At 54.9% G+C, this 13,446-nt stretch overlaps 1 protein-coding gene and 1 long non-coding RNA gene across 2 annotated transcripts; one reads left to right on the top strand and one right to left on the bottom strand.

Moving 5' to 3' along the window:
- Positions 1-985, top strand: LOC121672524. The gene is made up of 2 exons (XR_006018888.1): positions 1-56; positions 218-985. It is a non-coding gene; the product is annotated as an uncharacterized LOC121672524 (long non-coding RNA).
- Positions 986-8,925: 7,940 nt separating this feature from the next.
- Positions 8,926-13,437, bottom strand: LOC121672526 (cilia- and flagella-associated protein 45-like; the record flags this gene model as incomplete). The annotated part of the gene is made up of 9 exons (XM_042045196.1): positions 8,926-10,385; positions 10,547-10,771; positions 10,924-11,117; positions 11,335-11,448; positions 11,838-11,984; positions 12,207-12,336; positions 12,469-12,647; positions 12,796-12,966; positions 13,324-13,437. Coding segments are annotated over 9 exons (1,353 nt in total), but the record flags the coding sequence as incomplete, so codon positions are not given.
- Between the last annotated feature and the right edge of the window lie 9 nt (positions 13,438-13,446).

The raw sequence follows: 13,446 nt of genomic DNA, 5'->3' as shown, positions 1-13,446 counted from the left end.
CGGCAGCGCAACCGGCGCCTCGCCCAGCTTGGGCAGCAGAAGCTGCAGGAGTTCAGGTCAGGGGCTGCCCGTGCTGCTTCCCTGGGCTCCCCGAGTCCTTCCTGGTGTCCCAGCCTGGGCCACCTCCCAGCTCCCTCTGCATCCTCAGCAAACGGCACCTGCTGCGGGGCCACGGTCCCAGAGCCATTGGGAGCCTGATGGATTCTTTCCTCTGCAGAGCCACTGGAATGCCCGACAAGTACTGTGCCCAGGTGGAGCGCAAAGCCCAGAGACGAGCCAACGCAGCCCTCTCCTAGGCCCAGCCCCAACAGGGACCAGCTGGGATTCCCCACGGATTTGAGGCTCAGTTTCCATTGTCCTGGATTATGAGGTGGGCTGTAACCAAACCATGTATTCTACTCCCATTGACATCATTCTGATGAACTGTTAATGGTCACTCCCAGCTGCCCAGCGCACACTCGACCCGTCAGGCTGCAAGCTGGGTGTCAGGTAAGGGACAGAGGCAAAGCCAGTGTTCGTTTGTCTTCCCAAACTGACTTGGCTGTGATAACCACACCCAGCCTAAGCGGTCACCTCTGCCTGTGGGCCATCGTGGCTCTCGGGTCCCAGTGGGCAGCCTGTGGACACCCAGGTCTTCAAGGACTCCCCAAAATATCCTATGAGTCATAGGAATACATAATTCCATTGTGGAATTCCCCACCCTGGGGGAGGTATTGAACATTCCTGCCTGAATCTGGCCATATATCTGAGCACCTTGGGGACTTGGGACACCACCACTGCTCAATGGACCCAGAGGAGGACCAGACCTTCCCCAGGACCACTGCTTTTGACAAGGCTGCTGCCATCACTTCAACAGGACTGCGCCCACCACCCTGACCGATAGGGTGTAAGGTTGTACTCTGTATTTGTGGTTTTAAGCCAGTTTTGTGTATCATTGCATTTGTTGTAATCTTTCTATTAAATTGTAATTCCAACCTGAAATCTCTCTCAAGGTATCTGTGTGGGGTTCATTCCTCCTGCTGGTTTGCTTTCAAACCAGCACATCCATTGAGTGAGTTTTCCGATAAATTACATTTTCTGAGCAGACAGTGTTTTCCACGGGGCTCTTCCTCTGCTCTCCTGCTCCTCCCAATGCTCCCAAACCTGCGGGACCACGGAGAGGAAGTGGGATGGAAACCCCACCTGTGTCCTAGCAGCACAGGGATGGGAGTTGAGAAGAACAACAACCACCACAGGAAATTCTTCAATTTCCTATCAACCGGTGGAGTTGGCTGATAGCTCTGGCACACCAACAAAATGGTCTGGGGAGGGGAATAAGGGTTTGGGAGTTTTGGCTGGGGGTGGGTTCTTTCCACTCAGGATTTTTCAGGAGCTGCCTCACGGTGCCGCGAGAGGCTGTGGGCTCAGACCCGGGACTTTTGCTGGGCTGCAAGTCAGCCCCACAGTTGAGTTCTGCCTACCTTCCCCACTTGTGCCCGCTGCCATGAGAGGATTCCAGCTGCCACCTCCTCCTCTGCTGCTGGCACCGAGACCTGGTGCCACCCGTGTGAGTGTGCAGGGGTAGCACCCTCACCTTCCTCCTTGTGGTGCCAATGCCGCCATCGCCCCCTGAGGGCTTGGAGCCCGCATCGCAGCGCCCCCTGCTGGCCGCGATGGCGCCACCGCAGCGCCCCCTGCTGGCTGTGAGTGATCCCTGCAGCGCCCCCTGCTGGCTGAGTGATCCCTGCAGCGCCCCCTGCTGGCCGTGGCCATAATTACACCAAAGAGGGAAAATCCAGCCCTGAGCAGGGCGGAAACTTCTGGGTTTGTGTTGTTGTGTGCTCTGCTCTGTTCTCTTTGTTTTCCAGTAAAGAGCTGCTATTCCTTCTCCTGCATTTTTGCCTGAAAGCCCTGTATTTTTGAAGTTATAATAATTTGGAGGGACGGCTCTTCTTTCTATTCCAGGAAGGTTCCCGCCCTCCATGGCAGACATTTGTCTTTCAAACCAAGATACACAGGAAGGAAAATGTTCCACTCCAATCTCTCGGGGGGATTTGCGAGGTGGCCCCCAGGAGTCCAAGAGCAGCCAGAGCTGTTGTTCCTGGCAGCTTTTGTCTGGGAGCAATCCTCGGACATTTGCTATTTTAGGAGGTGGAATCCCAATTTTGGCTGCGGGCGCCTGGTGGAGAATAGCGTCTCTTTTCCATAGGTTCCCCAGTGTCTCAGGGGCATCCTAGAGGCAGCTCCTGAGAGCCCAAGGCCAGCCAGAATCATCACTCCTGGCAGCTTTCATCTGGGAGCAATCCTTGGCTGGATATATTGAATTTTGGAGGTGGAATCCAAATTTCCGCCGTGGACTCCTGGATGACAGATCTTTTCCTTAGGAAGGAAAGCACCGACCCCCCACGGTGTCCCACGTACATAAAATGGGCTGTCCGGGGGAGGGAATGACCAGCAGGACCTTTTCCACCTCCCCGCCCCACTCCAAGGTGCAGTAGCCCCACATGTGGCCACTGAGGATGAGAAGGGGGTGATTTTGGGAGGTTACCTGGGCACACCTGCGCTGGTACTTGGCTGAGAACAGGGGCTGAGGGGACAGTCCCTGGGTGTCCTTCTAGGAAGGATGGTTGGAGCATCTCACAGGGCCTGGGGGAGCACCTGGATGCAGCTGGATGGGGAACATTGCTCCAGGAAAATGCTGAGGGACCAACCCATGTGCCCAGCGGCAGCACCTGAGCAGGTGGGGCAGCACTTGGGGTCATGGGGCGGGGGGGGGGGAATCTTTCCCTTTTCCCCTTTTGATTTCATCTTGACAGTCCCTTCCCAGTGCTCCCAGTCCTTCCCAGTGCCCCCAGTAAAAAGGAAGATTATGAGGAGAAAAGGGATTTAAATTGAGGGGGAAAAAACTCCTTTCCTGTCATCACCTGTGTTTAAATTGGGGAGGATCCCCCTTCACCTGAGATTTTAAGGGTGTCAATCAAAGGACAACCTGCCTTTTCCCTGATGTAAGGTGTATCAGTCGACAGGGAGTCCCAGTTTTCCATTTTTTCCCAGTTTAAATAGAAGGGCAAAGCATTGGTGATGACATTTTAGGGGTTTGAATTGGGGGTAACCCCCTATTTTCATCATCTTCAGGTTTAAATTGAGGAGGAAACCCTGTTGCCTTTCCTTATTAAGGGTTTAAATGGAGGGAAAAGCCGCCTTTTCCCATCATTTGAGAGATTTAAATTAAGGGATATCCCCTTTTCCCCATATTTTACGGGATTAAATTGATAAGGAGAACCCATTTATTTGTCATTTTATTGGTTTGAGGTAAATACGCTCTGTTCCATCATTTTAAGGACTTAAATCGAAGGAAACTCCTTTTGCAGCATTTTATGGGTTTGCATTGAGGGATTCCCCTCCATTCCAGGCCATTTCTACCAGTGCCCCAACACCAAATTCCTTGCATGGGAGCAATCCATGTGCATCTGGAATTTTGTAGGTGGAATCCCACTTTCAGGAAAATACCTCTGGACCCCCCTGAGAACCCCTGAACCCCCCAGACTCCTGGACCCCTGATCCCTGGGAATACCCTGGCCCTGGAAGTGGTGCCATGGACCCCTGAGATCCCTGGGAATGACCATGAGGCCCACGGACCCCCAAGACCCCTGGACCCCTTGGGCCTGGCAGTAGGATCTTGCGGTCTCTGGACCCCCAAGGCCCCTGGACCCCTGGTCGCTGTGAACCCCCTGGCTCTGGCAGTGGCACCCCTGGACCCTGCAAGACCCCTGGACTGCCTGGGAATGGTCATGAGGCTCATGATCCCCCAAGACCCCTGAAACCTACAGACCCCCTGGCCCTGGCACTGACATCTGTGGACCCCTGGACCCCGAGACCCCTGGACCTCTGGGAATGACCATGAAGCCCAAGGCAGCAACACCCCCCCGCCCATCCCACGACAACAGCCCCGTTCCCATGGCAACACAGTTTCCCACGCCCATAGCGCATGCGCTGAGCCTCTCCCGGACTACATTTCCCATCACCCCACGCGGCGCGAAAGGGGAGCGCGTCCCTACAGTGGCCGGCGCGGGCCCGGACTCTCTGAGGGGTGGGAGGTGCTGAGGGGGCGCTGAGGGTTCCGTGGTGAGGGTGTCGTGAGGGGGATGAAAGGAGCCAAACATGTATTTTTGCCTGGTTTAGTACTTTCTTTTTGCCTAAACTTTGTAACTTTCATTTTATAGTTCAGTTTCACTTACTTGACTTTGCTTGAACTTTGTATTTTCAACGTATAATTTAGTTTTACCATGTAACCGACATTCGTGGCTTTGTTTTAATTGCTGTTTAGATCGCTAGCTTGTAGTAGAGCATTGTCAACGATGGACTGAGAAAATGAGCAAAACTCGCCAGCTGTGGCTTGATTACAATGACCTGAGACCTTCAGAACATTAAATAAATCTGAAAGATGAAAGAGGCCTGGTTCTGGCCAGCGTGAAGGTTCAATCAAAAGACGTGATGAGGATGATGATGGAATCCTATGAAATCGAAGTAAGCGCCCCGAAAACACCCAGAATAAGCACTTTAGTTCAGAATGTCTAGCAGCAGATGGCAATCTTACTCCACGGAAAGCAGAAAGAACAAAACTCCCAAGAAATCACAAAAAAAAAAAAAAATTTCCATGCAAAGTGGGAAAGACTTTTGAGAGGGATTCGGGAAGTCTTTTGAGTATCACAATGTCTCAAACCCGAGGGAACAATGCCTAATGGGACGTGTTTATGGAGGGACACCCCAATACAACCCCAATATCGGAATAAAGGGATGCTTTAACAGCTCAGTGAATTTATTTGACTCAGGAAGATGAACCCTTGGTGGGGTTTAGGGGGTCCCTTGCTGAGAGTGTCATGAGTGGGAGCTGAGACCCCCGGCCCTTGCTGGGAATTCGAGGGTCTTGAGGGGGCTGAGGTTTTCCTTCTCTCAGTGCAATTTGCAGGAAATTGTTCTTCTCTCAGCCCTTTGGGATCTTTGCCTTTTGTGCCTCCACTGGGAGGGCGAGGGAGCAGCAGCCCCTGGTTTTCAGTGGCAGCCCAAAATTGGAGAATCCCATTCCTAAAGCCCGACAGAGCTGAACAAACAAACACCAATTCTGCCAGTTTAACCAAAAAGCTGCATTTTGGTGTCAATGACAGGGAAAGGGGTCCTGTGCCCCCCTGGCGCTGGGAGGAGAGGTGGGGAGCCATGGGTGTATTGGGAGCACTTTCACTTTCTTGCTCCAGGAGTCCAAGGCCAGCCAGATCCGTCGGTCCTGGCAGTTTTCATCTGGGAGCAATCCTCGGACATTTGCAATTTTAGGAGGTGGAATCCCAATTTCTGCCCCAGGCACCTGACCTCAAGGAATGGCTCTTTTCCACAGGAAGGAAACATTTCTAGGCCGGCGTCTTGGGGACAGCTGAGACGCGGCCCCTGGGAGTCTGAGGGGAGCCTGAGCTGTTGGTCCTGGCAGTTTTTGTCTGAGAGCAATCCTCAGATGTTCATAATTTTAGGAGGGGGAATCCCACTTCTGACCTCCAATTCCTGGCCATGAAGGATGGCTATTTTGCAGAGAAATGAAAGCCTTCAAGCTCAGTGTCTCAAGGTGTCTTGTTTTAAAAGAGAAATGTCTTCCAAGGAGGATGGGAACCTTCCTGGAATCAAAAGAAGACTCGTCTCTCCAAATTATTACAACTTTGAAGACACGGGGCTTTCAGGCAAAAATGTTGAAAAAGAAACAACAGCTCTTGACTAGAAAAGAAATAGAACAGAACAGAACAAACAACAACACAAGAACAGAAGTTTTCCCACCTTCTCAGTGCTGTTTTTTCCCCTTCGGTGCAGTTACGACCACAGCTGGCAAAGGGCGCTGGCGGCTCCGGCCGGGCGGAGGCTGCAGCGGGCAGGGAGGGTCCAGAGCAAGCTGAGAACTTTCCCGGGTGGTCTGGGCTGCTGCCGGCACGAGAGGGGAAAAGAGGGGTGCTTCCCCAGCAAACCCACGCAGCCGATGTCCACTCTCCGCACTGGCAAGCTCAGAGCCTGCTGGGGTGTCAGGGGGTGTCGCACCGGAGGGAAAGAAGGGGGTGCTCCCCCTGCAAACCCAAGTGGGCGGTGTCCGGTCTCAGCACTGGAAGTTGCCCGAGTCTGGGTCAGCGGGGGTGACCGGGATCCTCTCGCCAGCAGCGGGCACAGGCAGCGGGGGCGGGCAGGACTCGATCGCGGTGCTGAGTGCGGCACAGAGAGCCCAGGGCGAGACCGCCGGCGGCACCTCGGACAGCTCCCGGTTCCCGAGCGGGAGAGAGCCCCAAGGCGAAGCTGCTGAAACCCTTTATTGCCCACCCCTGCAAGAGATTCCGTTGGAATGCCGGGGCTATCAGCCACTCTTTTCGTGTGGCTTGGTGGCTCGCTGTCCATCTAGGAGTCACCCTGTCCCCCTCCAGCACCTTCCCGATGACAATGGGAAAAAATTCACTGAGAAGCCTAAACCCATAAAATAATCCGCCCTGAAATTTTTCCCCGTGCCAACATCGAATTTAAGGCTTTTCAACTATATACACACATGTGTTATTCTAATTCTGTACTTATTTACAAATATATGTATATATATATATCCTGTTACTCAGGCCTGGGCCCTAGGGTATATCGCCGTGTCCCACAGCCGTAGGGAGGAGGAGGAGAGAAGATCCAGCAGGCAGGAATTGTGCAGCAAGATTGATTTATTTAATTATTTTACAAACACTTTTATAGACTGTTTTTTTCATAGTCTAATTGGACAAAGGATCAGCTACCCCTTGGGGGTGATTGGCTAAAATCCTAAAGCATCCATTGTCAAAATATTTTTTTACTGTACCATAAACAAGACTTTTCAAGGTTGCAGGTGACTTGGTTGTTTACATACTCTGCTACCTCCTCTGTGAGAGAGAAAAGTCTCTCACGGACTTAGAAAATAGCAAGAAAATCCTTGCTAGCAGCATTTTTGTATCTACAATATGCAGATACAGGTATAGGTGCAGTGTCACAGACAGCTCACCCAAAGATAAGGGCCCCCTGAGGGATCCGTCGTGTTTCTCCATCTTTCTGCATAACCCACCAGGTGCAACCTGGTCCTTGAGCAAAAACAATCCCACGAGTGGGTTTGCCTTTCCCTGAGGCGGGGTTAATCCAGTTTTCCCTAACAGACCTCTCAGGTGTACCACAGGGACCTTACCTCCATCTACAGTGGGAAGGGACTCTGGGCGGGGCCAGCTTGATTGATGGAGCTTCTGGTGTTGACTGGCCACGTAGCCTTTGCTAGATGCTGACCGCAGTGCTTGAAGGTCCCCCCACACAAGGTCTTCAGAGTGGTTTTCAGCAGTCCATGACACCGTTCAACCCGGTGCATGGTAGGGGATGTGATGCACCCACTCAATGCCGTGCTCCTTTGCCCAGGTGGTAACTAAGCTGTTCTTGAAATGAGTTCCACGATCAACTCAGTTCTCTAAGCGGTGCCATGCGTCCAACAGGTCTTGTTTTGCCAGGCCCAGGATGGTGTTCTGGGCAGTGCTGTGAGGCACCGGCTGCATCTCCAACCAGCCGGTGGTTGCTTCCACCATGGTGAGCACACAGCGCTTGCCTTGTGTGGCAGGACTCCCTCCCCGCCCCTCTCTCTACCACAGATGGCTGGTGCAGATGGGAGAGATGACCCAGGTCGGTCAAAGACCCAGCAAGGGGTCGTCTCCTGGTGCCAAAAGGTCTGCAGCCCGACCAAGAATCAACATCTTGGTATGGAGAGCAGATGCGAGAAGAGATAAAAGAAGAATAAATATCATTGACCAAAGACACTGGTCTTTACGACTATAAAAGTCACACAGATTATCATGGAGGTAGAAGCCTCTTACACACAGCCTGGGAACGTGTCAGACAGCTACTCCCCAAAGCGTGGACGCATCGTCATGGTAACTTTTCCAGAAACTGAGGGAAAGGATTTCGATGTGTGCCCCATCAGCAACTGGATGTTAAGATACATTGAATCTTAATCTCTACTATTTCTTTGCTAGCTATAAATAGGTACCTTTAATCGTGCACTGTATGTTATCTACTAGTAGTTCTTTTTGTTTTAGTCCTGTGCAGTAAATAGTCTGTTTAAAGCCTTATGTCTGTTAATTTTGTGTCTATTAAATAAATAATTCATTCTGTAATAGACCTAATCGGCCATTATTGAAGAACTTGTGAACAAGAGTAGGTTTTGGGGTGCTGGCCGCTGCCAGAGGCCTGGACAAAAGGCAAGGATTTATCTAAACTTTCATCTCTATCCATAACACCTTGGCAGGTTTGCGGCAGTGTGATGTAATCAACCTGCCAGACTTCTCCATACCCGTACTTATTCCACCGTTCCACAGAGGCTTCACGCTCTCAGCCTGCTTAATGGCTTGAGAGATGTCTCACACTCGTGGATAGCCTGGGAGATGGTGTCCATGGTTAAATCCACTCCTCGGTCTTGTGCCCGCTTAGAGGTGGAATCTCTGCCCTGATGACCTGAGGCATCACGGGCCCATCGAGGCAGGAACAACTCTCCCTTGTGCTGCCAGCCCAGATCTACCTGTGACACTTTGACTTGGGGAGCCTGGTCTGCCTGTTCATTGGGAGGGGGGTTTGGTCACTATAGATCTTTTTCTGTTCTCTTAGGGAGAGGAGTCTTTCCTCTGCTGTGCTGTGGGGTCCTTCCCACAGGAGACAGTTCTCCGTCAACTTCTCCAGCGTGGTTCTAATTTCACGAGCAGCAGTTCTGCCAAAACTGCTGTAACGTGAGTCCTTCCCATGGGCAAAGACTCTTCCCAAAACTGCTGTGGTGTGGGTCACTAGTCCATGGGGTGCAGTCTTTTAAGGATGGGCTGCTCTAGTTTGGAAGCAAGGGCCTTCTCTCTCTATCTCTCGAAGCAGGAGCCCTCTCTCTCTATTTGGGTCTCCCACTGCATTACAGGATTTTTTGGCTTCTACTCGCTCCAGCATAGGCACCTTTCTCATGGGCTGTGAGTGGATTTCTACACTCCCCGTGGACTTCATGGATTACAGGGGGACAGTTTGTTTTACCATAGTCCTCACCATGGCTTGCAGAGAAATTTTAACCCCGATGCTTGGAGCACCTCCTCTCCCTCCTTCTTTCCACTGACCTTGGTGCTGCCACGTTGTCTTTCCTCACACGTTCTCACTTCCTCCTCTTTCTCCGACTAGAAGAAAAATTGCTGCTCATGAGTACTATTGCCAACAAATTCCACCAATTCAAAGGTTCTTGCAGGATCCTGCAGTGCTGAGAGGTTGACTCCGTCTAGGTTCCGCGCTGGGGAATCACTCGCCGTGTTTTCGCCACTGGCTCGGCTGCTATTTAACGCCTTTCTTCATGCGGGGTGCCGGGAAGGAGAAGTCACCCTCGCTGCCCCTGCCTTTGTGCCCACACTTGTGGCATGGCTAGGGGCAGCCAGGCAGGCCAGGTGCCTTGCCACCCTGTTGAGAAAAACTGCACGTGCCCTGTTTTGATTTCCTTCTTAAATACATCATCACAGAGGCGTTACTGGGCCAGCAGCGTGTCCGTCTTCAGAGTCATCAGGGATTGACTCTGTTGGACATGGTGGAAGCTTCCAGCAGCTTCTCACAAAAGCCACCTCTGGGCTCCCTCCTGCTATCAAAAACCAGGCTGTGCAAAACTAACACAGGTGCTTAATGAAGTTGTATCCAATACACAAATGGATTACCCAAGAACTGCTATTCTATTTTCACCCTTTCCTCACGAGCCCCAAATCAGGCACCTATAAATGTCTTGGTTTAAAAGACGAATGTCTGCCAAGGAAGGCGGGAATGGAAAGAAGACCCCTCCCTCCAAATTATAATAACTTCGAAAACTGGGGGGCTTCCAGGCAAAACTGTAGGAAAAGGAATAACAGCTCTTTGCTAGAAAATAAATAGAACAGAACAGAACACACAACAACAAAGTAACAAAAGCTTCCAACCCGCTCAGTGCTATTTGTTCCGCTTTGCTGTAGTTATGACCACGGCTGGCAAAGGGTGCTGGTGGCTCTGGTGGGGCAGAGGCTGCAGTGACTCACTCGCAGTGGGTGGGGGTGTCCTATGTGAGCTCAGAACTTCCCCGGGTGGTAACGGTGGCATTGGCACAACAAGGAGCCTCAGGGCTCCTCCAGCCCCGTGGGCAGCTGCTCCCCAATGGCCCTGAGGTCAGGGAAGGATGGAAAACACCACCTGCTCAAAAACATTGTTCATTGGATTTAGTCAATGCAAATGGAACCCCAAATCTGTGGAGAATTGGAGCTGGTTCCTTGTGGGGCTGGGCCTAGGAGAGGGCTGCGTTGGCTCGTCTCTGGGCTTTGCGCTCCACCTGGGCACAGTACTTGTCGGGCATTCCAGTGGCTCTGCAGAGGAAAGAATCCATCAGGCTCCCAATGGCTCTGGGACCGTGGCCCCGCAGCAGGTGCCGTTTGCTGAGGATGCAGAGGGAGCTGGGAGGTGGCCCAGGCTGGGACACCAGGAAGGACTCGGGGAGCCCAGGGAAGCAGCACGGGCAGCCCCTGACCTGAACTCTTGCAGCTTCTGCTGCCCAAGCTGGGCGAGGCGCCGGTTGCGCTGCCGGACCTCCTGCTCCTGCTGCCGGCCCTCCTCAATGAAGGCCGCCCGCTCCCGCTCCCGCTGCTGCCGGAGCTCCTGGATCTGCCGCCGCAGATCTTCGGCATGGGCGCGCTGCTGGAGCTCCCTCTGTTCCCGCTGCAGCTTCTCCCGCTGCAGCTGCTCCTGATGGGCCCTGCGGGAGAGCCGGGCTGGCTCAGGGACCCCGCCACAACCCCCACACCTGGCACAGCACCTGGGCGGGCACTGGAGTCCCCAGAGCCACCAGCTGGCACTAGGAGCCCCCTGGCCACCACCTCAGCCATCCCTCGGCCCCGTGTGTCTCACCTGAGCACCCTCTGGAACTCCTGGCGGTCCTGCTCCACCTGCATGGCCAGGTACTGCTCCTTCTGGGCCACCTGCTCCAGCCGGTCCCGCCTCAGCTGCTGCTCCAGCTCCACCTTCTTCCGCGCATTCTCCAGCTCCTGCCGCCGCCATTCCCGGTCTGCGGCTTCTTGGCTCCTCTTGGCCATCAGAGCATCCTGCCCACATAGGGGACAGTGCTGGGCTTCCCTCTGGGGGCAGCTATGGAAGCCCTTGGCCGTGGCTTTGGCTCTGCTGGCACCGCTCCAGGACATGCCCTGGCTCCAGGGGCTGGTCCTGCAGACCCCTCTGGACATGCCGGGGCGCTGCCCCTTTGCCGGGCTGGGGACAGGGACAGTGGCAGGGGAGCGTGTCACCTGTGCCTGGGCCACTCACCCGCTCTGCCTGCCAGTCCCGGGCCCGCTCCTGTGCGGCCCTGAGCCGGGCCAGCTCCTTCTCCTTCTCCAGGCGCAGTTGTTCCTGCTCCGCCTCCAAGGCGGCCTCGCGCTCCTGGGGGGGACAGAGCCCCGGGGTGTGGGACAGAGCCCCGGGATGGGACAGATTCCCAGGGTGTGGGACAGAGCCCCGGGGGGGGACAGAGCCCCAGGATGGGGACAGAGCCCTGGGATGGGGGACAGAGCCCTGGGATGTGGGACAGAGCCCCGGGATGGGGGACAGAGCCCCGGGGTGTGGGACAGAGCCGCGGGATGTGGGGCAGAGCCTCCGGGATGGAGGACAGAGCCCCAGGGTCAGGACAGAGCCCTGGGGTGGGACAGATTCCCAAGGTGTGGGACAGATTCCCAAGGTGTGGGACAGAGCCCCAGGGTGGGACAGAGCCTCAGTGCAGCTCCCACAGCCCCTGCCCAGCCCACCAGGAGCCCCCCACCCACTGCTCTTACAGCCTTCTGCCGCTGCTGCTCCAGCACCCGCTCATCCTCCAGCCTCTCCCGCTCCCGCTGCTCATCCTTCAGCCGCTGGCTCTCCACGTTGGAACGTTTAATATCAGCATGGATTTGCTTTAGTTGCTCCTGTTTCTGATCCCAGGCCTGGAAACACCACGCAGGGTTGGAAGCCACTGCTCCCTCCTCCTCCTCATTCAGGGCAGGGAGGCTTTGGGTCCCCTCCCGGGGATGCCACAACGTCCCCAAGGGACCAGAGCTCTGATCCTGCTGGCTGCTGTCCCCACTCCCCGAGCGTGGCTGACCCAGCACTGCCAATCCCTTTCCAGCCAGGTGGAAACCTCCCTGCACCCCATTCCCTGCTCCCACCTTCCGATCCTCCCTCTTCATCTCCTTTAGGCGCTCCAGCTGCCTCAGGCTCTCCTGGTATTTCTCCTCATCTCTCAGCGCCCGCTTCTCTGCGTTCTGCTCCATCTGCTTCACAAGGTCCTGCCTGGCTCTGGGAACATGAGAGCAGAAGGGTTCCCTCTGGCTGCGTCCTGCTCCCCATGGTGGGAATGCTGGCATGGACAGGGCTGGTGTGGTGGAATGGGCCGAATGCCTTCATGGGGAAGAGGCAGCTTCTGCCCACCTCATCATCTCCTGCTTCCTCTGGCGCTCCAGCTCCTCCTGGACCGCCGCACCCTTCTCCCACTCCATTTCCATCATCTTGTCCAGGCGCTTCTCCTCCTCCGCCAGTTCCTTGCGGATCATCCGCTTCTCCAGGATTTGCTTGTCCCGGATCATGTTGCACTTGGAATTGAGGAAGAGCTGTGGGGACAAGAGGTGTCTGTGGCTCTGAGCCGCCCTGGGACACAGGGAGCAGGGAGGGCAAGGCAAGCAGAACAGGAGCCCGGGAGCGCAAGGAGCAGGGGAGGCTCAGGCAGTGCCCGGTGACAGCGGGGAGCGCTGGCCCTACCGAGGTCAGTTCCCGCATCTCTTCCTCCTGCTCCAGCCTCATCCTCGTCGCCCACTGCAGCCGCTTCTGCTCCTCCTGCTGCAGCCACTCCTCCACATCTTTCTGACGCTCCCTCTCATTCTGCAGTTCTGCCTTTCTCAGCTCCTCGCTCTGGGCCTTTTCCAGGGCTTCCTGCGGACACAGGGAGCACTGCCCAGTCCCAGGCACCTTCCCGAGGGCTCCTGGGGCCACACTTCAGGTGCCACATTCCCGGCACGGAGCAGGGACACGACGAGCTCCTGGGACCCTGGCACGGCCATGGGCACCCCTTCCCACACCTCTGGGCAGACACCCTGTGCCCTTGAAAGGCTGGGAGCACTGGGGACAATTCTTGGGATGCTGCCCAGCTCTCAGTGGAGCCCCAAGCCCTGCAGCTTCCCCTGTGCCCCAAAACATGAGGGACAGAGGTGGGATCTCCTTGGTGAAGCCACCACCCCTCGAGGTCAGCTGGGGAGCAGGAAAAGGGGGAGCAGGAGGGGAGATGCCTACGAAAGCAGCGTCCTGTCTGGCTTTCAGGGTCTTCAGCCTGTCCCAACGCTCCTCCTCTGTTGGGGATTGAGCTGACTCCTTGATCTTCTCATATTCCTTTTTCCCAATGATGAGACACGGTTG

The sequence above is a fragment of the Corvus kubaryi genome, unplaced genomic scaffold (genome assembly GCF_017639235.1).
Source record: "Corvus kubaryi isolate FWS band 111438036 unplaced genomic scaffold, C.kubaryi_AGA036_p1.0 62646, whole genome shotgun sequence".
Lineage (NCBI taxonomy): Eukaryota > Metazoa > Chordata > Aves > Passeriformes > Corvidae > Corvus > Corvus kubaryi.
Note: the sequence above shows the minus strand (reverse complement) of the source record. Positions and strands in the feature narration are given on the sequence as shown.